At 40.7% G+C, this 24,880-nt stretch overlaps 1 protein-coding gene across 1 annotated transcript; it reads right to left on the bottom strand.

Moving 5' to 3' along the window:
• Positions 1–5,309: 5,309 nt before the first annotated feature.
• On the bottom strand, positions 5,310–15,387 carry LOC307033665 (uncharacterized protein). Its single transcript, XM_079672204.1, has 2 exons — positions 14,355–15,387; positions 5,310–6,763 (listed from the first exon to the last, which is right to left on the bottom strand). Exons 1-2 carry the CDS (start codon positions 14,602–14,604, stop codon positions 5,778–5,780), a joined length of 1,236 nt encoding a protein of 411 aa, XP_079528330.1. The 5' UTR covers positions 14,605–15,387; the 3' UTR covers positions 5,310–5,777.
• Between the last annotated feature and the right edge of the window lie 9,493 nt (positions 15,388–24,880).

Genomic DNA, 24,880 nt, shown 5'->3' with positions numbered 1-24,880 from the left:
GCCTCGTCGAGGATCTCAACATGGTGGATGACCTGAACAATTATGTGAGGTCCCCGTCTCATACTTACTATAGATATAAGGAGAATATTATAACTCTTTATATCTGTTCCAAATTGAAATGTTGGAAGGTAGCTTCAAGATTTGAACCAAGATACCATCATGCATCACACAGTTAAGCGGAGTACACCAAGATGTTCTCAAGCCTCCAAGTTGGTCTGCATTTAGATTTAACATTTCCGAGTTTAATTTGGATATAAAGTGTTTTAGTTCTTTGTGATCCAGGAAAAACATCTTTAGTAGGTGAGAGTCTCTTGAGATTTCCAATGAATTGGATTTTTATACACATAATGTCTGACCTGTACATATTTTTAGAAGTCTATATTTTGTAAATGGTAATTAAAATGTTGTAAGTCTTTCACTGTCAAATATCATTCTGATAATACCTGCTCTTTCCTAGAGTCTAAAATATGGTCTTTAGCTTCTTCCATGACCACTAAGCATTAGTTATCAAAAGATTTTGCTTAGCAACGGGGGGGAATTCGTTCATTGTCTTAGAGCAGATTGACAGGAGAAACTCCTTACATGTTTACCACTAAATCCTGTAGTTTCTACTTCTTACATTTTCAAAACCAACCCGTTACTTTAGTTTTAATCTGCATTTGGTCGAGGGATCATTATTATTTCGAAACATTGAGAGCCTATCTTTTGGTGGCTACGTCCAGGGGCGGACTGGGTCTAAAATTCAGCCCTGGAAACTGACCCAGTCCGGCCACATGAAATGTCAAATGTTAGAAATCCGCTGTTTATTATTTAAGTACATTTTACGTCCGATTCGCTCGTTTTTTCCTCACTGTACACAACTCTACTTTGGGCATTGGCCTGTCTTGCTGCTGTGGCGTAAGTTTAGTAAAATAGTTTTTGATTAAATACTCCAAATTTCCACCCTCCATAATTGCACTTTCTTCAGTTGCTTGCTAGTTTCTAAGGGCTGTGATGATTTACAGTACGAACTGAAGTTGATGCGATTTGATTGGATTGTGAGGCATGACGTGAGCCTCATCTGATTGGTTAATCCCTCCATTTTTTTCACCAAGGGAAACCAATTTCGGCTAGCCTCCTCTCGCAACAGAGAGTGCAATCTACCGTTTCACCATAACATCTAGAGGGGCGCTGTTTCACTCTTTGTAAAATACTCAATGAGAATGGGGGAGAGATGGGCCAGCAGCAACACACAGCACAGAAAAATTACCGAAACTAAACGAACAAAGTGTTTTTATTTATTTATTACTATTTATTTATAACTACAATCCAAAAAAACAGGGGAATCCTGGCTTCCCTTGGCCTCCAGGAGAAAACGCCACCGAGTTCAAGGGATAATTCTCGCCCACCTCTTGCTCTTGCCCTGCACTTCTATGTGCCAGCTCATGAGGCTGGCTGTATATCTGAACTCGCGCCCTCATCATCCTTTTCATCATCTTGCACTTGTTCTAAACTACTGATGATAGTGCTTGTAGCAGCGCTGCTGCCAACAAGGTCTGTCGATTTACGACATTTATATGCTTCACCTGCGAGTGACTACACCTTTTTTTCTCTTGCCTTCTCGGCCTCACCTTTTTCTTTTAGTTTTCTTTGATTTGTATCCATGTTTTTTCATTCTCCCTGTCTGTCGCGGCGTCTAATCCCTTCTAGAGATGGGCGAGTCCTGATTCATCCGGATCATTAACCCGGATCCTAGAAATGAGCTGGTCGTGACGAGTCTCCCCTCTCCATTAACCCGAGTCCTTTGAGTCCTACACCTGGTGTGACGTACAAATTAGAACTATAAATTGCGTCACTCGCTACTCTCTTGATAACATGTAAAATAAGATTACAACGTACCCCAGTCCATCTGCCTACCCTTTAGCAAGTAGGATAGCTTCCAGAAATTATCGTTTGGCAAAGGGGAGGGGACACGGATCAGTGAAACTTCCTGCAGACTCGTGGGGATTCAGAGCCGCGGGAGCCGGGAGCCGAGTCAACAGCAGACTCAGAGATTCGCAAATCCTGACTCACTGTGCAAAACATGGCAGACTCGTGCGGACTCAGAGCCGTAACCGTATAGCAGCAGATCCAGAGATCCAGCAGATTCGTCGTCATGAACGAGTCAACAGCAGACTCAGATTCGCCAAATCACAAAATAACTCTTTTTTTTGTGATCAACATTTTTTATTAAAGCAAAAGGCACTGTGTAGTTGAGGTTAATATAACGTCAGTTTAATATGCTCGTGAAATGCAACAACTTTTCGGTTTCACCGGTAGGATTTCTACTGTCTTGGTGATGCTGACTCATATGACTCAAATGACTTGTATGATTCGGATCTCTTTAATGACTGACTCATAAAACTCCAAATCCATAAAAGGATCCGGATTTGCCATCTCTAATCCCTTCTCTTTTTTCTTCTTTGTGTGTGATTATTTGACAGATAAGAACCACACAACTCTATCAGCGGCCGCTGTCGCCCTCTGTCGGCGGTCAGTGCAACTTAAATGATGACGTTAAAGATCTTCTTTTTTTTTTTTAAACGGCCGTTCTGTAGTTCTCCAGATTCTACAGATGGCCAGTCCGCCCCTGGCTAAGTCCCAACATTGACACTAATCAATCAAACATGATAAGTGCTATTGTACTTTACATGTTCCTTTTTTTAACAAAGCCTTTTGGGAAGAGGCGTTTGAGGCTCTTAAAAAATAAATCAAACGCATCACAATTCATGCCATCTTTACTTTTGTCTTACGGTTTTCACTTCACTATCTAAGAAGAAAACCCTTAAAATGATTTATGTTTAAAAGTCATTACACAATGAACTATCTTTAATGCACTTCTCTCTAAAACCTTGGATTAAAGGACCCTACACACTTTGAGATAATCAGACGTAGTTGTTGACTGCGGCGCTATGACGTGTATAAAATTGTTCTTTGATTCAGTTAAACTTTAGAGAGCGTGGGAAAAAGAGGGTCAGAAAGAGGATGAGGGCCACATGGGGATTTATTTTTTGGATCATTAATGCATTCAACACATTGAGACTTAGTCAAAACTAAAAGACCAATTCATCAAATATTTAGAGCAAAGTTTACATTTTCATGCAGAGAAATCTCAGTTGAGGTTAACAGAAATCCTCCTGAGCAGTGACAGCCTCCATGGCTAAACAGACACAGGAAGGAGCGCCGCCTAAAGAAACTCCAACATCTACAGAACAACTCATGAGAAGATGCCAAAGCACATCCCATAATGTTTGATTGACAGCTGATCTCTGTGCAGTGAAGACATGAACAACCAGCTCTCAGTAACTATGATGGACACACAATGAGTTTAAGAAGTAGAAGAGTTCCTCAAATGACTTCAGGCTATTTCAGTTTACACAACTCAGCTGTGGTTCCATTAGGATAATAAAGCCCAACTCCAGCATGTAGCGGCTGAGTGAATGTGGTCTGGACTCTGTGGAGGAGAGTCATGGTTTCAGAGACGCTGTAGAAGGACAGAATACCTGCTCTGTGATCCAGGTACACTCTTACTCTGGAGGACTGAGGACCTGAGATGGGAGTGTAGATATTGTTGCAACGAAATGAATAACTGTTTTTGTCACAATATAACGCCCAAGATTTGTCATTGTTTCCAAATCCACATTGATTCCCACCCCCTGCTCTGTTGATATTCTTGTATGTGACTGCTACTTCAACTTCTGCCCCTCTCCACTCCACCTCCCAGTAACAACGTCCAGTCGGACTCTCTCTACTCAGGACCTGAGGATCTAAAGTTAATCTGTCTGGGTGACTAGAATAAGACTTTTGTGGTTTCATGTATGTTGCTTTTCTGCTCCCCTCAGATAATACCAGCCGTGTGTTTGCTGTGTTTGGATCCAGAGTGATCTCCTGTGAACATTTGAAGAACCCAGCTCTGGAGGTGGGCTCTGCTGCTGATGGTAAAACATCCACTTCAGTCAGTGAGACGTTTGTCCATTCCTCTCTCAGGACGTCCTGTAGTCTGTCTCTGACTGCTGACAGGGCCGCCGTCACGTCCTCAAAGTAGCTCAGAAGACGGGTGTTGATGCTGGAGGAGTGTGTAGGTTCACTGAGAGCTGGCAGTGAGGGGTAGCTGTGCAGAAACTGGTTGTGATCCTGTGTGAGACAGCAGCTTCAGCTCAGCTTCTCTCCTCTTCAGCTCCAGCATAGCAGTGATCAGCAGGAGCAGCTTGGAGTCCAATCTTCTTCAGCTCCTCCACTAAAGCTGCTAGCATGGTGTTTTCCAGCGGGACAGGCCTCGGTGTGAAGCTCTGCCTACACTGAGGGCAGCTGTGGATCTTCTTCTCATCCTCTCCGTCCCAGAAGCCTTTAATACACTTCATGCAGTAGCTGTGTCCACAGGGAGTCGTCACCGGATCCTTCAGTAGATCCAGACAGATGGAACAAGAGAAGGTCTCCCGGTCCAGCTGAACTCCTTTCTGCGTCATCTCACCTCTCAGTGGCAGCGAGTGTCTGAGTTTCACTTCCTGAGAGCTGAAACTATGTGAGCTGTGATCTGATCAGCATGTGTGTGAGCAGTGAATGTGGCCTATCAGCTCTTGTGCTTTACCCACATGTTGGTTACACCCATCCTCCTCAGCGTGGATCTGAAGGACAGGAATTTACTAACGGAGCCTCGCTTACAACCTGCTCTACATTTGAAAACAGTCTTCAGCTGTAAAGTGTTTGTTTTAAATTCAGGCTTTTGTAGCACACGGCTCCGCACACATGGTAGCAGTGGTGTAAGAAGTATTCAGATATTCTACTAAAGCAAAAGTACAAATACTACAGGGGAAAAATACTGTGTTACAAGTAAAAGTACAGATGCATTGGTATCAAAATATACTTAAATTACCAAAAGCATGTGTGTTTTATCACAGTTAGTAAATGTAGAGCTAATTTGAATAACCTTATGTCCTGCTGCTGGATATCTTATCCCCTATAAATAACTGTCAAGGTGTATTTAAAAATTGATTTATATTTTTGAATGATCTAATAATCTATATCTACCTAGTAACTAAAAGCTGTGAAATTAATGCAGTGGATTAAAAAGTACAATACTGTCTTCTAAAATGTAGTAAAGTAGAAGTATAAAGCAGCATAAACTGAGACGTATTGGCATCAACCACTACTTACTACTAACTGTGCGTAATGTCCCATTTTAGAATCATATATATTTAATAACTGGATTATTTCATTTTTTATAGATTAATGTCTTTGTTACATCCCTAATAAAGTGTAGGGAAATGGAGACAGTAACACACAACAACCAATAACAGTCAGGGTGAAAGAGAACCCAAGTTTATTTATTTAGACCAAAGAAAATGCCCAGCTGCACAGGCAGGAAGTGATCAGCTGATTACCTGCAGTGAGGAAAAGGGGGTGAAGAGAAAAGAGCAGGAGGAGGGAAGGTCAGTCCACCTTAAATGAGCAGTGGGTGATCAGCAGGTGAAAGGCAGGACACGGGAACTTGGTCCTGAGGAGATGTAACGATTATTAAACAAGAAATAGTCGAGTCAAGGGGTCAAAGAAATGAACTTTTCTGATTATTAGTGAATCGGTTGCAGGCGGGTGAAATCAGGCTTAGGGAGTAACGTATTACATGTAACGGCATAAGGTCATCAAGATACAAAATAGGCAAATGTATTCCCTTACAGTTACAGAAGCAGCTGACGACCAACACACTTGTGTCTTTAGAAACGATTACGCCATTTAAATCTTTTGTCACAAACTGGGCAGCTCTATTTTTCCTCTCCTGTGTGGACTCTCATGTGTGACTTTAAATGTCCACTTTGTGTAAAAGTTTTCTTACAGACTGAGCAGCTGTGTGGTTTCTCTCCTGTGTGGACTCTCATGTGTGTCTTTAATTGTCCACTATTTGAAAAAGCTTTCTTACAGACTGAGCAGCTGAATGGTTTCTCTCCTGTGTGGACTCTCATGTGTCTCTTTAAATGTCCACCATGTGAAAAAGCTGTCTTACAGACTGAGCAGCTGATTGGTTTCTCTCCTGTGTGGACTCTCATGTGTCTCTTTAAATGTCCACTCTGTGAAAAAGCTTTCTTACAGACTGAGCAGCTGAATGGTTTCTCCCCTGTGTGGACTCTCATGTGGTCCTTTAAACTTCTACTCTGTGAAAAACCTTTTTTACAGACTGAGCAGCAGTGTGATTTCTCTCCTTTGTGGATTCTCATGTGTTTCTTTAAACTTCCACTCTGTGAAAAACCTTTTTTACAGACTGAGCAGCTGAATGGTTTATGTTCAGCACTACGTCGTAGATCACTGACAGATTCATGTCTATTTTTCAGTGAGTTTGAGCCTGATGCTGGTTCTCTGGTCTCTTTCCAATCAGCACTGTCTTCAGTGTCAGGTTCAGAAGAGTTTTCAGTGTCGTCCTCAGTCTTTGGTTGTAAACTGCTCTCTGGATCTGAGTTCCTGGCTGGTTGTGGTCCTCGACAGTCATCTCTATCAGCTTCTGTTTCCATGAGTTCAGTTTGTCTTTGATGAGGCTGAGAGGACTGAGGTTTCTCTTTATCATCTTCACTCTTCACAGGGTCAGGAGTGAAAGTGGACTTGGTGATATCAGCCTCCTCCAGCTCTTGAAGCTGCTCTTCCTCCTGTTCCTGCTTAATGTGTGAGGGGGGCTCTGGGTCCTCCTGGTCCAGACTGGTGCTCCATTCCGGCTGTTCAGGGAGAAGCTCTTCTTTAACCACCACCAGCTGCTGGACGTCTGCAGGAAACAGGAAACACACAGTCAGAACAAACTGTTAAGTGTTAGCGTTTAAAAATCGAATCACCATTACGGCCCGTCCACACAGCAGCGTTAAAAAAATCTTGAAAATCTTGGAGGTGGGCGTGTCTGAAAGCTTGGGGATTTTTTGCGAGCAACGCGACGAACAACCAATCACATGAATCTCACGCCCCCGACATACAAAGCAATAGCAATGTTAAAACGAAGTACACTGGATATAAACTCCCCAAATAGACGAAAACCTACCAGTTTCACCCACTGTCTCTGCCACCTCCCTCCATGCCTGGTTCCTCCGGTTTGTATCCCGGTAAATAGTTACTGGTCGTAAAGAACCGGGTGATTTGCTACCGTAATTTCTCGTTTTGAATATGAGGAAATGAACTGCGGTATGTCTCTCCCAGCTTACACGCGGTTTGATTGGCTAGCACTTGTACTGTCAGATTTGCATAAACGGGATTTGATTGGCTGACGCTTCCACCTCAGCTTCAAAAGTTGAACATTGCTCAACTTTTGAATCCTGAAAATCCTGGAAATCTTCGCTTTGCTTCCCCACAATGCAGTTTGGCGAAAAGCGAGGCAACGTGACGTCACCCCATTCAAAGTGAATGGGCAGAAGTGTTGGAAGATTTTTTATGGCTGCTGTGTGGACGGGCCGTTACAATTGGAGACATTTTGCAGCCCTAATTAATGCCTTCGAACGATAGAATTATTAACAAAGCACCTATATACTAATAAAGGGCTGGCTTATCTAAAGCCAGTTGAGTAGCACTTGAAATGTTTTAGCTCTATGAAACCTGATGTACTTATATGATTCTGTTTTCTTCAAGTTTGTATTTTGTTGGTCGAACGCACTTATTGTAAGTCGCTTTGGATAAAAGCGTCAGCTAAATGCAATGTACTGTAATGTGTTGGCTCAATTCACCTCATGTAGCCCACCCCCTTTGAAAATGAAAAAGGTTTTTTTCTTCTGGCATAGCCGCAATGTAAACAATGAATTGTATTTGGGATCGTTCACAGATACACTACGCCTACAGTATAGAATTAAAATACTCTGTTACAAATTAAAATCCTGCATTCAAACATTATTTAAGTAAAAGTATGCAAGTATTAACAGAACATTTTACGGCACCATCTTATGTAAAAGTAATGATGGTGCAGTAAAATGTTCCCTGTCAGTGTTTAATTTATGTTGTTTCTTGATTATTTTGTATGTTGCATTTTACTGCTGTACATGTTCAAAGTTGCGCTTGTATAAATGATTAGAGATGAGGGAACCTGCTAATATTAAAATGTGTGTGTTTTCTATATACAGGACAGTACCAGTCAAACGTTTGGACACCTTCTCATTCCATGTTTTTTTGTTTATTTTAATTGGTTTCAGTGTTTACCCGATATACAAATAGCAATGGCGCAGCTATATAATATGTACGATGTACCACCAGAGGAAAGAATACACTGGACCGGGTGTATTCTAACCTGAACCATGCCTACAGAGTGGCACCACTCCCCCATTTAGGTCTATCTGACCACCTCTCACTGCATCTCATCCCAGCTTACACCCCCCTCAGAAGTGACACCAAGCCGGTGGTCAAATATATCAGAACCTGGCCCGAGGGGGCACTCTCACAACTGCTTCGAACACACAGCATGGGACATATTTGAACAAACAGACTTGGAGGAACACACAGAGCCTATCTTATCCTACATCAAGTTCTGCACAGACACTGTAACTGTGGAAAAACGCATACGGGTCTAACCAAACCAAAAACCATGGATGACAAGAGCGGTGCGGTCTCTCATGACTTCCCGTGACACAGCCTTCAGGACGGCTTGGCAAGGGAGAATCTGAGGAGAAGCATCAAGGCTGCAAAGGAGGACTACAAGGAAAAAGTGGAGGAGAAGCTCGCTCATAAAAACACACGGTGCGTTTGGCAGGGCCTTCAACAGCTAACCAACTATAAGGGCAAAACATCTGGCACTACTAGAGCTGACGCCCACCTTGCAGAGGAACTAAACCACTTCTTTGCTCGCTTTGAGGCTAGCAGACCCCCCCACTTTTCTACTCTGCCCCTGTCCCTGCAAACTACCAGCTCCATACCACCTCCCACTCTCAAAGAACGTCAGGTGACGCTGAGGTCTGTGAATCCTGGAAAAGCCGCAGGACCCGATGGAGTACTCAGCAAAGTACTCAAAGCTTGTGCTGACCAGCTTTCAGGGGTCCTGACCAGGATATTCAACCTGTCCCTGTCACAAGCTTGCATTCCATCGTGTCTGAAAACGGCTATCATTCCTGTCCCCAAAAAGACACCAGTCAGAGAGCTCAACGACTACAGGCCCATAGCCCTAACATCGGCGGTGATGAAATGTTTCGAAAGACTGATAGACGACTACATCAAAGCCAGCCTTCCACCCTCCCTCGATCCTCATCAGTTTGCCTATAGAGCCAACAGATACACGGATCATGCCATCGCCACGGTCCTTCACACAGCTGTGAGCCACCTAGAAGGCCGAGGCAACTATATAAGGATGCTGTTTGTCGATTTTAGCTCAGCTTTTAACACCATCATACCTGACATACTAGTGGAAAAACTGTCAAGCCTAGGTTTGCCCTCCATTTTATGCGCCTGGATTAATAATTTACTTACAGACCCTCCTCAGACAGTGAAAATAGGCCCCTACTGCTCCTCCACCCGCACCCTCAGCACTGGCTCCCCGCAGGGCTGCGTGCTGAGCCCTCTACTCTACACTCTCTACACCAGGGGTGCCCACACTTTTTTGGCTGGTGAGCTACTTTTGAAATGACCAGCTCACCGAGGTCTACCAACCAAAAATAAAATCCCAAATTGAAAGGGTTGCTGAATAACACGTTTTATTTATACATGGGATAACTACAATAGGACTGCAACAAACGACTAATTTGATAATCGATTAATCTATCGATTAATAAAACGATTAATCGACTATTCGGACTATTACTGTATGCCTTGCACAATTTCTCAAACGCTCTTATTTAGCCATCAACTTTTAGATTTAGATTGAGGTTGTTTTAGGCATGTGGAAACTAACAATGAAGACAATAAAGATGAATACTTGATTAAAAAATACATATATTATTAAATTAACTGAGACAAATTGTGAACAAAATTAACATTGCTTTTTATTAATTAAATCAATAATATTTCACATCAAAAGAAACAGTATTTTAACAAATCGTATTAAATAATCTGATGACAGAACTGTAAACAGAATAGCTGAAACTTTAACAAAATAAAGAGTAACTCTGTTACCTCTAATCATTAACCCATGTTTGTATAATTGAGTTAAATCCCTGTGTTGCTGCTAGCATACATAATACCTGACGTGGAAAAGTTACTCGTGGGTGGGGGGGGCTACAGAGATACTAGAAAGACAGTCGAACCCGGTGCATTCCTCCGTCTGAATGTGGTGCACTTTTGCTAAATGTTTAGACAAATTGCTTGTGTTACCGCCCTTACATGCTAAACACTATTGGCAAGGAGCATTGTCCACCTCAAGACGGGTAACATTTAACCACACCTTGGAGCGCTTCTCTCCCCCATCTCCTCCGTGTGTTGCTGCATGAAGCAGCTGCGTGTGTGTAAACTGCCCCGCCCCCTCGCACACAGACAGGGGAGAGAGAGATCTCGTCTCGATCGGAAAGATAAAAAATACACCGACCATAGACGCATTTGTTTGTCTTTTTGCATGTTAGAAACGAGTTGGCTACACTAAGACTGCGAGATAATGTTTTTGTAGCAATAATACATGACCTTTCTCTTTCTCAACTCGCTACTCGGAGGGAAGTCGCTGTCATATGCCTTGTGAACACTCCGATAATGCCTCTCCACGTTAACTTTCTTTGGCAGAGCGAAGCTTGCTTTACAAATAAGGCAAATAACCTTTGAATGTGACATCACAACAAAATATTCTTCCTCCCATTCTGGGTGGAAGTGGTTTGTCTTTAGCTTTTTGCTCTGTCCCGCACTCAATTTGTTGTTTGTCTCCTTAACTTAATTTGAGTTTTCCCGGCACTTGACTGATTTTGTATCGCTTTGCATTCTGGGTTAACAGACTGGAAAGCGATAGGTTGCTTTTTCTGTCAATCAAGTAAACTCCTGAATTAAGTGGCAGGGAGGCCAAGGGAGGAGGGATCAAAACCTGTTTTGTCTATTTTAACGGAGCTGGATTTTTTTTTTTATGAATGACTCGTGATCTACCAGCATTGCCCCCGTGGTCGACCGGTCGACCACGGTCAACGTACTGGGCACCTCTGCTCTACACACACGACTGCTCTCCCATTCACCCCTCCAACTCCATTATTAAATGTGCAGATGACACCACTGTGGTCAGCCAAATATATAAGGGAGACGACGAGTCGGCATACAGAGGCGAGATCCTGAAGCTGTCTGTGTGGTGTTCAGCTAACAACCTACATCTGAACACAAGCAAAACAAAATAAATCATCATAGACTTCAGAAAGCACCGTCCAGAACCCACCCCCCTTCACCTCAATGGAGAGAAAGTGGAGAGGGTCTCCACCTTTAAGTTCCTGGGGGTTCACATTTCGGAGAGCCTCAGCTGGACAGCACACACCACTGCAGCAGTTAAGAAGGCCCGGCAGCGACTACACTTCCTGAGGGTGCTTCGGAGAAACCGACTGAACAAGAAGCTGCTGATGTCCTTCTACCGGGCGACCATCGAGAGCGTGCTGTCATACTCCATCTCGGGGTGGTATGCAGGATGCTCAGCTGCGGACAAGAAAGCCCTGGAGAGAGTGATCAGGGTGGCAGAGAAAACCATTGGCTGCCCCCTGCCTTCTCTGGAATAAATCTCCACCTCCCGCTGCCCCAACAGAGCTAACAAAATAATAAAGGACAGCTCTCACCCACGTCACAGACCGTTCTCTCTCCTGCCTTCAGTGAGAAGATATAGGAGCTTCAAGTCACGGACAAACAGTTTCGACCCCTGGGCCGTCAGGCTGCTTAACCACCACACATAATGCAATAACCGCAACCATTCTCCATACACATCTTTTTAAATGCACTTTATATACTACTTTTATATCAATATTTTTAACTATTTATTCCCCCGTATGATTGTTTATGTTGTCGGTCCTATTGCCTTGTTTTTTAGTGTTATGTATGTGTCTGTATTTTTTGCTCACCGGGACAGAGTTGCACTCTGAATCTCCTTATACTCTGTGTATAATGATAATAAAAAGGCTTTAACTTTAACTTAAATATATATACAGAATATATTATAAATACATGTTGGCAATAATTGATTGATGAGATTTTACATTAGTTTATATTAATGTTTTAATTACTTAATGACCTTTGTACTAGTTCCCCTATTCTTTATCAAGTAACATTTTAGATGTGTTTAATTTATTATTGAACATATTTCTTCATGAATTATTCTCGCGCAATTTGAATTAATCCAAACTATTTGTTTTTATTTGCTTTTAAACACTTAAAAAGAAAAGATGAATAAAAAAGCACAAACTAAAGTATCAATGTATGTCACATTTAACCAACTAGTGCCTACATGTATGGGTAATATTTAAATCAGTAGGCCTACATTAAATGGCATATTATTCAATGTATGTATTTTTATAAATATATTTGTTTTGGTAGGTTTGCTCTTCCGTATTACATTTTAATTATTATAATAAAAGTACATGTGTCTAATAATTAGGGCCGGGACTTTAACGCGTTAATTAAGATTAATTAATTACACAAAAATTAACGCGTTAAAAAAAATTACGCATTTTAAATCGCACTTATTTTTGCACCGCGGAACGTTTCTCACTGGATGAGTTTCAGGGGTACCGATTATACTGGAGCACCAACTAACGTTTATGACTTCAGACAACAACAAACGACAGTGAACAATAGTCAAACATGAACGAAGAAGCTGATGAGACCGCTTTGGTTGGCCCCGTGGATTGGACATTTTGTTTTAAAAAACGGACGGATGGAAGCATCGATAAGAGCACGGTTGTTTGCGAATTATGCAAAAAGGAATTTGCATATCACCGCAGCACATCAAGCCTCAAGTATCACCTCAATGCAAGAGGCAGCTAGCGTGGAAGCTAGCGTGGAAGCTAGCGTGGACGTTAGCCCGACTCGGAGTACAAGGACCCACACCCAATTTGTGTTGATCAAACAGTGGCCTATGCAACAGAGAGATTTTATTTTTCATCAGGATATTGGAAGAATAGGAGGGATTGAGGTCAATCACTAGCACTTTTTTTATTTTATTTTAAATGGTACACTTTATGTTGAACTATTTATTAAGTTGTTGGTGCAACTGGCACTTTATGTTGAACTGTTTATTGTTTTGGCCAAGGTTATTGAGAGAGTTGGACTGAAATTGATTAGATTTTTTAAATCAACTGTTGGTAAATCAACAAAGTCTGTTATGGCCTCTGAAGCAACAGAGAGATGTTTTCTAATAGTCAGGGTTTCCAATGTTCTGAATGTACTTGAAAGTATTGTGTTTTACTTTTAAAAAAAAGTGTTATAGTTTACAGAAGGTCTACCTACCTATAGGCTACCTGAATCTCTGAAATGTACTATATTCCTAAATATGCTATTGCTACACTTTATGGCAAAAATTGCACTTCTCTGTTGGTCTTGGTTAAGTACCACCTTTAAAAAAATAAACAATGTTTTGTTGCTTAAGCTTATGTATTCAGTCATTATTCAATGGTATACTAAAATCCATGTGAACAAAAATTGCTTCTCACTGTTCTCAGGTCAAATATTTATGTGATTAAAAATGCGATTAATTTCGATTAATTAATTACAAAGCCTCTAATTAATTAGATTAATTTTTTTAATCGAGTCCCGGCCCTACTACTAATACTTACATACTTTTACTTAAAGGTGATCTGTCATGCAAAATGCACTTTTGTGCGTCTTTTATACATGAATATGTGTCCCCGGTGTTCCAGGGAACTCACCAAGTGTCAGAAAACACAACCCTCCATCTTTTCCTCCATACCCAAATCTCTTAAAAAGGGGCTGCAACGGATCTGATACGGATCTGATCCAGATTTGAACACTTCTGTGACGTCACAGAAGTGGCGCTACGGCTATTGGGCCAACTCCACCAATCAGGAGGAGACAGCCACGGACATTGCCGTTCGAAAGCTCTGGAGACGCTGTAGTACATATGCCAGGCCTGTAGATGGTGCTGTTCTCACAGAATCAGCCCATGAAAAGACAGTTAAATTGAGCGAAATGAGGAATGGCTAAAATGCATGATCTGTTTGGTATTTTCACAAATAAAAAGTATAAATATGCCTTATATAGGTATGGTCCTACACTATATTATTCAAATATAGCATGAAAGGTCCATCTTAAATAAGATATGAATGCAGTACTTTAACTTGTAATCGAGTATTTTCACAATGTGGTGTTTGAACTTTTACTTCAGGATCTACTACCTCCAGCTAGTGCTGATAAAGGGTCTAAAGTGTTATTAATGTGACAACAAAGTGCTACTGAAGAGTGTAAAGTGTTGATTAAGGATAAAGGGAACTGACCTGCTCTGTGTATCCGAAGCTGAGGCTGTAAAAAAGCGTCAAGTAGTTTCTGGAGTCTCTTGTTCTCCTCTTTGGAAAGAGACAGCTCCTCCTCGAGATCTGCTATGGTCTTTTCAAACAGAGCAAATATCTCTTCAGCAGCAACAGTGAGTCGCTGCTTCTTCACCGACAGCAGCGTTTGGACTTTACTCATGTTTCCTAGATCACCTTTTCCTGCAGACTCCGTTAAACACACCGTTTCTCTCTCCATCAAACTCTCAATCTAGTGTTGTTAACGTGTTTCCAGCTAGCATGCTAAGCTAGCTCCTATAGTCCGAGGTAAACGCTCCAGAAAAAAGAGCACACAGTCCATTCAGAGGTTTATCCAAACACACAGGTGATGGATCAGTAGTGCTGGAGCTCTCACACACTTTCTCAGGAACACAGAGAGAGAGAACCGTAGCGACGAGACGCCACATGGATTCAGGTTCAGGTTCAGGTTCAGGTTCTTCTTCTTCTTCTTCTTCTTCTTCTTCTTCTTCTTCTTCTTCTTCTTCTTCTCTCGATTTTTCTTCTTCTTCTTCTCTTGCTTTTGGCGGATTGCAAACAACTTGAAAGGTGCATACCGCCACCTAATGTACATTCTTCTTCTTCTTCTCTTGCTTTTGGCGGATTGCAAACAACTTAAAAGGTGCATACCGCCACCTACTGTACATGAGTATGCATCATCACATCATTCCAACTCATTAACCTATGTTCTAATAAAAATAAAATTAAAATAAATCAATAAATCAATAAAACCATTAAATAAATAAAACAAAACTAAAAAACAAAAACAAATCTATGTTCTTTCCTGACCTAATGTTAAATTCTTTTTCCTACCCCAGTTTCACTCAAGAATTTAAACAGTGCCTTTCTGGTAGCTTTTACTCCCTCTCCTTTTGTTCCCAAAACACCAACCACACTCCACTCCCTCTCTGTCTCTAAGACTTTAGCCTTTAATTGTTCTCTTTCCGCTTTATAGATGTCACAATGTAACAATATATGTTCTACATCTTCTTTTACTGCACAGTTCCCACACATGTTACTGTCACTTTTCTCCATGATATACAGCGTACTATTCAAAGCTGTGTCATTTATTCGGAGTCTCGCCATCATGATTTCCTCCCTTCTGTTTCTTTCTTTATGAATATTAATTGTAATTGTATTTTGTACTTTGTGATAGTCCTTGCCTTTCTGGTCTTTCTCCCACCTTTCTGCCAGATCTCCATCCCTTTCTTCTTAATGGCTGCTTTTCCTTATCCTTTACCAAGTTGAACTGGTCATGTTATTTGCTTTTGTAGTGCACTTTTTGCTAATTTATCAGCACACTCGTTCCCTTTCACCCCCTCATGTGCAGGCACCCAGCAGAACTGCAGATCTATGCCGCATCTGTGCAGTCTTAACAGGCTATGATTCAGTGAGAATGTCTTCCCTAGTAGTTGTTGTTGATTGTATGCTTTGTAATATAGACAATGAATCTCTACATATAACCACCCTATCTGGTCTGACCTCTGACCTCCACGTCCCTGGAATTTTGCATATTCCCAGCAATCCTGTAATATTCTGTTTGAAATATTTTCTTCTCCACTTCCTTGTAGTCTGACCCAGTATGACAGAGCAAGTTTCTCTCTTCTGATCTCCAGCGGTGTCTCTCCTGCTTCTATCAGAACTGCATTGATAGGGGATGACTTTATCGCTTCAATACACAGCCGCAATGCTTTATATTGTACTCTATCAATTTTTAAAAGCGATGTTTTTGCTGCTGCTCCATACACTATACAACCATAGTCTATTGTGGACCTCATAATTGATCTGTAAATGTCTATTAATGCTTGTTTATCTGCGACCCAGTTGCATCCAGCTACAGCTCGCAATAAATTTGATACTTTTTTGCATTTTGTTTCCACTTGATTAATATGCATTTTCCATGTATATTTGCTATCAAACCACAGTCCTAGGTATTTGAACTCATTCACCTTTGTCATTGGACGCTCATATAGTGTTAGCTGTTGGCCATCAATCTTGCTTTTGTTTGTAAATACCATGTAGCATGACTTGGTTTCTGACATTTTGACCACCTCTCCACTTTTGTAATCGCTCTAGTTATATTCTCCATTACGTATGGGGCATTTCTTCCCCTCATCCAAATAGCCCCATCATCTGCGTACAGAGCCGCTTGCATGCATGTGTCTAAGCATGTACGAGGGCTGACTGGATTTATCTGCATAAACGTTTTTAAGTACTTTTTGTATGAGTTGAGGTTCTGTTTAGAAGGCATTGAACAAAGACTAGCACGTGAGTAACTTCATTATTAATGTCAGTGTGTTAGCCTAATGCCGTGACTTGTGGCTGTTTTCAGTTTTATATATTAGCCTATACAACAAAGTATAAAGTTACACTTCACAACGTGTGAGCGCCAATCAGTATATACTCCAAGCGGGTTGCGGTGCCGGACCGGGAGCTTGAGGAGGGACTCTCCCGCTACGGGCGGCCGTTCATGGGTGCAGACTGCGACTGCGGTCAACTCAGCCGTCTCTCGCGTTTCCTTGGTCAAATGAGCAGTTCTTCATCTTTGAGTGCGCGATTTATTGCGCCTTTACGGTAATTGCCGAGAAGTGGCACTAACGCAAGAGAATGCATGTTTTTTTCTGCTACCAACAATAAAATTGGTACTTTTGGACTCAGTACTTTTTAGACTACTACCACAAATACAATCAAGTACTTTTACTGTGTACCTTTTGAGTAATCCCCTGTCAAACTCCCATGCAGAGTACAATAATGCATGTTTTCTGCCATCTTTGATGAGAGATAAAATCATTTTTTGCCATAAGTTCTCAGTGAGAGATGTACTGTTGGACAGAGTGCTACTACGACTACTACCACAATTACAATCAAATACTTTTATCGTGTACTTTTTGAGTAATCCCCTGTCAAACTCCCCTGCAGAGTACAATAATGCATGTTTTCTGCCATCTTTGATGAGAGATAAAATCATTTTTTGCCATAATTTCTCAGTGAAAGTGGTGCTGCTGGATAGAATGCTACTAGGACTACCACCACAAGTACAATCAAGTACTTTTATCGTGTACTTTTTGAGTAATACCCTGTCAAACTCCCATGCAGAGTGCATGTCTCTGCCATCTTTGATGAGAGATAAATTGTTTTTATTAGCATCTGGTGCTAGCTAGCTGCACTAATGGATATAATGAGCTGTCAACAAGGTGGAGGCGAGTCCTCTCCTGTCAGACTGAGAGACTGATAACTACAGCTCAGGTGAGGTAAAGGACTCTCTGAGTGTTTAGATAGTTAACTTATTCTAAGTTCTCAGCAGGCCCGGCTCCAGGATGAAATGACTGAGGGGGCTGTTAAAAAATCAGAGGGGGCGACTTTTTTTTCACAACAATGAAAAATACTGGCAATGTAATAAATTGACACACCAAGCTTTTTTCCTTCTCACTGCTCTACAGTCTCTTTGCTTCCTTATTTTTATTCTGGATGTACCCCTCTTTATTCTGTTCCTCTGATCTTTAATAATACATAGTACATTATCAGATTGCTACACTTTGGTTAACAGACTAACATTGATTTGAATGTATATATTGATTTCCTCAATGTATAAATTGACAGGCTCTGTGATTATACCATAACCTTTTCTCCTCTATCCCTTAATTCATCTTCCTATCAGATTTACTTACTTACTATCTACTGTATATCAGGATTAAAGAACAATTAATCTGGTTGATTTTTTTATTTTCAGGATTGAATGTTCAAACCAAGGCCTAAAACCTGGCATTTCATAAGAAAGTGAATAATATATAAACAAACTGTAATATAAGATAAAATACTAAACCAAATGAACAGACACAGATTACAAATAAAGTCCCCTGGTTTGTCTCTAGAGTCTAACTGCCATGAGAAAAATCAGATCAATGTTCCACAATCCGCCACTAGATGTCGCTAATTGTACCGATACGGTTTATATAATAAATAGCTATTATTATTATTATAGTAAAAGGGCTCGCTTTGGCAAAAGCCTGATCCATACAGGCAGCCCTATATAATAACAGGTAACGATCATGTGTGGTGCTATCTGTAGTTGTCTTATTTGTCCCCTTGGGACAATACATCTAATCTAAACTAATTTAATATTCAATCCCACACTTGGCCATTGAGAACATCAATTCGTAACTTACCTCGTTTAAAGCACTTTTGTTGTAATACTCTGGATTTAGTTGTCACTACTAGCCGAGTTTATTTTGTCCAATATTTCGAAGGGGCAGTTATATTGAATTAGAAGTAGAAGAAGAAAAAGAAGAAGAAGAAAAAGCAGGTAGAAGAAGAAATACGCTAACGCTACAAAAAGGCACAACACTGTTACTCTGTTTTTACTGACATGTAACATTTTATTTCACCTGGCTCTATGTTTTTTAACGCACATTCAAAAACGGGAACATTTTCGGGAGTTTCAACTGGGTACCGGCCACCGAAAACGGGGACTTTGCCCGGAAAACGCGGACTTTGCCCGGAAAACAGGGATGTTTTGGTCACCCATCCGACTGTGTCAGTAGCACACAGGCTAACATTAAGACTACAAGCTCACTTGGGGTTGAGGCTTTTTTACACATTGCTTGACTGCCTGCCCACATATCTGATCTAAACATAGTAACGTGTTTTGGGGGAAATCATTATTTAAAGTTATTTTATAATTGTGACATTTATTGTACTTTTTGATGGATGAATGATGCTCAAAGTGAGGGGGCAAAGAATACAACTGAGGGGGCAATGCCCCCTCGTGGCGCCGGGCCCGGTTCTCAGTGGGTCTCAAACGGTTTGGTCACCATTTATGTAAACACATATTTCCATTTGAAGGGGGAGTGATTAGTAACATATGCATGAATAATAAAAATTGTTTTTAACTAGCTGAAAAAGGGTAAGATAAACTTTAAAAACTTGTTGAGAGCTAAAACTAGTCTTTGCTGCTGCCTCAAAGAGGAGCAGGGGGCAGAGGAGGGAGACAGGTGAGGCTGGTTCAGGAACCCAGACACACTCACAACCATAAATGAACCAAAAACAAATAAACAAGTTTCAATGTTTTTTCATATTGGATATGGTATGTTATTGGTTATAGCCATGTACTTATGATTTTATGATTATTTAAATGTATACAGTTCTGTTTCATATGGGTGTAGTCTCTTTATTTCCCCCTCAAAGTGCTCCAGATTGATGCATTCAAGTCCAACATTTAAAAAAAATCATCTTACCGGGGGAGCAAGCCCCCGGACCCCCCTAGAGGATTTGAGGTCCACCTCCACTTAAAATATGTTCACAATGAAAGGTTCCTAAATAGATTTGCAATTTTTTTTTAAATAGTAACCCATGTCCAGTTTATTCTGGAGTAGTAGATTTAAAGTTTAGGGATATCACTATGGGCAGCAACGCTGTAAATATTGACAAATAAATCCAGGAAAATGGCACAAAAGAAAACTGGTAGTGGCCTGGCTGGGTGTATAATTCCCGGCCTGACTTATTGTCCCAGTCCGGCCCTGCTTTGTGCTGAGGTGTATCTTGACCTGGTGGCAGCCGCAGATGGAGGTGGAGGCAGCTGTAGTGATGGCTCTGGTGAAGGCCCTTGAGCCAGCCAGCCAGCCAGCCAGCCAGCCACACACTTCCAGTTACTTTGCATTCAGAATAAAATCAAAGACACACATATAACATAGCCTACATCTGATTACAAAGTCTCATCTGTACAGGACGGTAAAATAATAACAGGCACACATATAAATACATCTATGACGGCCTCATCTGTACAGAACAGTATGATAAAATAATCGATGGCCGGTTTAAAGTTTTATTATTTGGGGCTGCTGGTTTAATAAAAGAGGTTAACAGTTGTGCTTTCCTCGTCATACCGGGGGGTGGAGATCTCCGGCGAGCTGCCTCGTCGAGGATCTCAACATGGTGGATGGCCTGGAGGAGTTTAAAATACGTTTTCCTTAAAATCATGCCCTCAGGGATTCTAAGTGTCTCATGGGGGGCCCTAGGCAGGAGAAGCGGCAAAAGGCGAGGGGGAGGGGGAGGGGGGGAGCTAAAACATTAAACTGGTTATAATAAGACGAAGCAGCCACAAGGAAGGTCGGTTGGGAGAGGGGAGGGAAAAAGAATAACAGGGAAAAGGGTAATGCTATAATAATCTAAGGTAAAATATATAAGGTCAAACAGGAGAAAATAAGTTAAGGTGCAACTGTAAGGGTTTACAGTAATATATTTATTTTTTAATTAAAAAGGAGCAGTTTAAAGGAAACGGGCACAATGAATTGGTGAGAAAACAAACAATTTAAAAGACCTTGTTATAATGGCAAGCGTTAAAGGTGAGTCCGTAAAGTCCTGTGTGCAAACACTTTTGCTGGTAGGTACTCACAATGAAGCAAAAGACAGAAAAGAGGCCATCCAATTCCCTTTGGCAGGAGGGCTAGCTTGATGGTTAAAGGAGGTTCAGCAGTAGCCAAGGTCCTTTGGTTTGCTATGGTCCGGATGGATGCGGAGGAAGTCCGGCAGGGCCGCGACGTCCGTAATACAGGAGCCAGAAGCAGGCTATCCAACTGGGCCGGAAATCCGAAGGGTGGAGCTTGTCAGCTTTAGGGGGAACTGATGTTTCTCAAAACGTCCTGTAATCCAGTAACCTCGGTAAAAGGAGGAAGCCAGGCTAACCGGAGGCTAAGCATGCGGGCTAGTCAGTTTGGACCCGAAATGTTTGTTTAACCATTAGCCAGCATGAACAGATTTTCTTTAAAAACAAGGTATCAAAAAACATTTGAGTTTCAAAAAGATTAAAAGAACAAAGGAATACAATAAGATAAGGTTAAAAAAGGGGCAAAGTAGCCATATAAAAATCAGGGGGGAGAGTTCACAACGTTTCACCTATTTCAGCTTCATCCAAACAGGAAGTGAAGGACCTATATATAGGGGAAGTGGTGTAGTGCTGTGATAGGGCATCACTTTAGCACCTCTTTCTGGTTTGGCCAATGGCTGATTCTAAAAAAGTAGGGGGAAGGTCTCCTTTAAAGGGACATGGGCTCCAGTATATATATGTATATTGTTTAAAAATAAGATAATATAGTCAAATACATATATGTATTAAGGAGAGGGGAAGGGATGAGGGAGGAAAAAGGAACAGTAGATAATATACAGGGAGGGATATGTTTGAGGGTAGCATAATGGTTAAAAATCACAAATAATAAAACAAGGCTCTGGCAAGGGTTAGGTAAGAAAATAGAGGTCACCTGTCACCATCTAGTGGTGACAAGGGATGGGCACGGGCACATGTTTATTTTCTGGTTTAATTAATAGGATAAAACCAATCCTGTTATTTTTATAATAGAAAAGGCGTTGAAATTAATCCTAAGGGGTGGGAGAGTTTGAGGTTAGTTTTTGGGAAGGAAAAAAGGTTAGGATTGGGTAAGAGGCTGGGAAGTGGTTATGGTGAGGGAATGCTCCGGTTTTGGGACGGTTTTTGCTTTCCCCCAGGTTTCAGACACTTTTTGCTGGGTAGAAAAGCCATGTGCTTCACCGTGGATCTCTGCATGTGTGTCTGTGAGTCTGAGACCCTAGCAGTGACTCTGCTGTTTTTACCTTCTTGTACATTTCGTGAGTCAAATGTTAACGAAATGGACAGATTTCCGTCCACATCAGCGGCTCTCGAATTAAAACAGTTTAATGCACTTTTAAAGAGCTACTTGCAGGGTTTTTTTTCTACATTTATGCTTAAACTTGCTTGAAAATTACAATCAAAAAAGTGAGTGCAGGATTTGATATGTTTTAGTATAAGGGCAGGAATTCAGAGGGAAAGGAGCAATTTTGAGCTCTGCTCTTAAAAATTGCTTTTTTTTAAGGTCATGCGTCATATTACATCACAAAGGGGACACATCTCCGCTCTCTGACCGCGGGAATAGTTAGTAGTTGCGTTAAACAGTTGTGTTGAGCAGTTGTGTTTTAGTGAGCTGGTATTTTTCAATAGTTTGACATTGTATTTCAACACTGCAGGTATGTCAAGCGTGCTAGCAGCCCATAATCCACACTATATACATACAATAAATCAATGTGAATTCTGTTTCCAATTTGTTTCATTTTTCCCTTAAAAAAATTACAAAAATGAAAACACTGTTAAAGAACCGGATCGATAAGCAGTATTTGTAAATGTTTCAATCAGGCCTCATTATTTCACAGTGGAACAGGATCATCTGCCAATACAAGCACTTCTGTTCATGTTCAATCCATAATAATATATAAAATAATATATCTTTTCGTCTCGTTATTATTAGCAGAGAAAATGTAACGTTCTTACAATTAATACAATACAATTAATTCTAACAATCTAAGTGGGAACCGGGTTAGGGAGGGCTCGCAAATATTTCCAATCACCCAAGGGGGGCCTGACTGAAAAAGGTTGGGAACCACTGTTTTAGAAGACTAGGGCCATATCCAACCAGACACAATAGAGGTTCTACTGACACCTGTTGACCGATTGCTGTAGTGATGTTAGCACATGTTGCCCTCCAAAATACTTGAGTTTTGCTGCATTCCTTCATTGCAATGCAGCCTAGTCCCTACATGAGTCTCACATGTTGGACAATTATGTGAGGTCCCCGTCTCATACTTACTATAGATATAAGGAGAATATTATAACTCTTTATATCTGTTCCGAATTGAAATGTTGGAAGGTAGCTTCAAGATATGAACCCAGATACCATCATGCATCACACAGTTAAGTACACCAAGATGTTCTCAACCCTCCAAGTTGGTCTGCATTTAGATTTAACATTTCCGAGTTTAATTTGGATATAAAGTGTTTTAGTTCTTTGTGATCCAGGAAAAACATCTTTAGTAGGTGAGAGTCTCTTGAGATTTCCAATGAATTGGATTTTTATACACATAATGTCTGACCTGTACATATTTTTAGAAGTCTGTATTTTGTAAATGGTAATTAAAATGTTGTAAGTCTTTCACTGTCAAATATCATTCTGATAATACCTGCTCTTTCCTAGAGTCTAAAATATGGTCTTTAGCTTCTTCCATGACCACTAAGCATTAGTTATCAAAAGATTTAGCTTAGCAACGGGGGGGAATTCGTTCATTGTCTTAGAGCAGATTGACAGGAGAAACTCCTTACATGTTTACCACTAAATCCTGTACTTTCTACTTCTTACATTTTCAAAACCAACCCGTTACTTTAGTTTGAATCTGCATTTGGTTGAGGGATCATTATTATTTCGAAACATTGAGAGCCTATCTTTTGGTGGCTATGTCCCAACATTGAGACTAATCACTCAAACATGATAAGCGCTATTGTACTGTACGTGTTCCTTTTTTTAACAAAGCCTTTTGGAAAGAGGCGTTTGAGGCTCTTAAAAAATAAATCAAACGCATCACAATTCATGCCATCTTTACTTTTGTCTTGACAGTTTTCACTTCACTATCTAAGAAGAAAACCCTTAAAATGATTTATGTTTAAAAGTCATTACACACTGAACAATCTTTAATGCACTTCTCCGTAAAACCTTGGATTAAAGGACCCTACACACTTTGAGATAATCAGACGTAGTTGTTGACTGCGGCGGTACGACGTGTAGAAAATTATTCAATGATTCAGTTAAACTTTAGAGAGCGTGGGAAAAAGAGGGTCAGAAAGAGGATGAGGGCCACATGTGGACATATGATTTGAAATTGGACCAAAAATGATTTTTTATCTTTTATTCAGAGGAAACTTTTTCTGAATTCTGACTTTACTCTGAGATCTAGGAATATATACATTTTTTAATTTATTGTAATGCAAATCTCAGAACTCTGAAACACGGAAGAGGATGAGGGCCACATGTGGATTTGTTTTTTGGATCTGACCAAAACTGATTTTTTCTTTTGAGTAATAAATCAGAGTTCTTACTTAAATCTCAGATCTATGAAGAAAGTGCTGAAAGTTGTCATGAAAGAAAAATCTGATTTCTGAGAATTTCTTGAAAAAAAAAATAGAAAATCTGAAAAAAAGGTTTAATTTTTTTATCAGAATTCTGACTTTCACTAGTAAAGAAAAAGTTGAGGTCTGAACAAAGTGATTTTTATCTGACTTTAAGTTTCACATTTCACCACATGTCCCTAACCCTCTTCCATAGACGCTTCTTCATCTCCATTTTTGGTATAAATAAATGCACTTGTGTTCACTTTCCCCCCGACTCTCTCAATGTTATTTGTTGTTGTGTGTTACTGTCTCCATTTTTGTCCTAGAGCTTATTTGGGGACGTAGCAGTAAAAAAAGAACTACATGCATTTAAAATTCAACTCAACTTAGTGCAGCTTCACTGGAGAGGAGAGATCATTCATTTTAAGATTACAAACAAAGAATGAGATGTTCACTTGTGTCCTCTTAGCTCTTTTCTTAACAAGAAAAACCCCAACATTTTATTTTTTACAGACATGTAAATGTGGCACTCATCTCACATCTTGAAAATAGAAAC

Source organism: Notothenia rossii (genome assembly GCF_949606895.1).
Source record: "Notothenia rossii genome assembly, chromosome: 3".
NCBI classification, from domain to species: Eukaryota; Metazoa; Chordata; class Actinopteri; order Perciformes; family Nototheniidae; genus Notothenia; species Notothenia rossii.
Note: the sequence above shows the minus strand (reverse complement) of the source record. Positions and strands in the feature narration are given on the sequence as shown.

Excerpts from the sequence above, each read along its gene's own strand:
- LOC307033665 (XM_079672204.1), bottom strand. The coding sequence starts at position 14,604 with ATGGAGAGAGAAACGGTGTGTTTAACGGAGTCTGCAGGAAAAGGTGAT. Across the intron at positions 6,764-14,354 it reads GCTTCGGATACACAGAGCAG|ACGTCCAGCAGCTGGTGGTG; the intron begins GTCAGTTCCCTT and ends TGTTTCCTGCAG.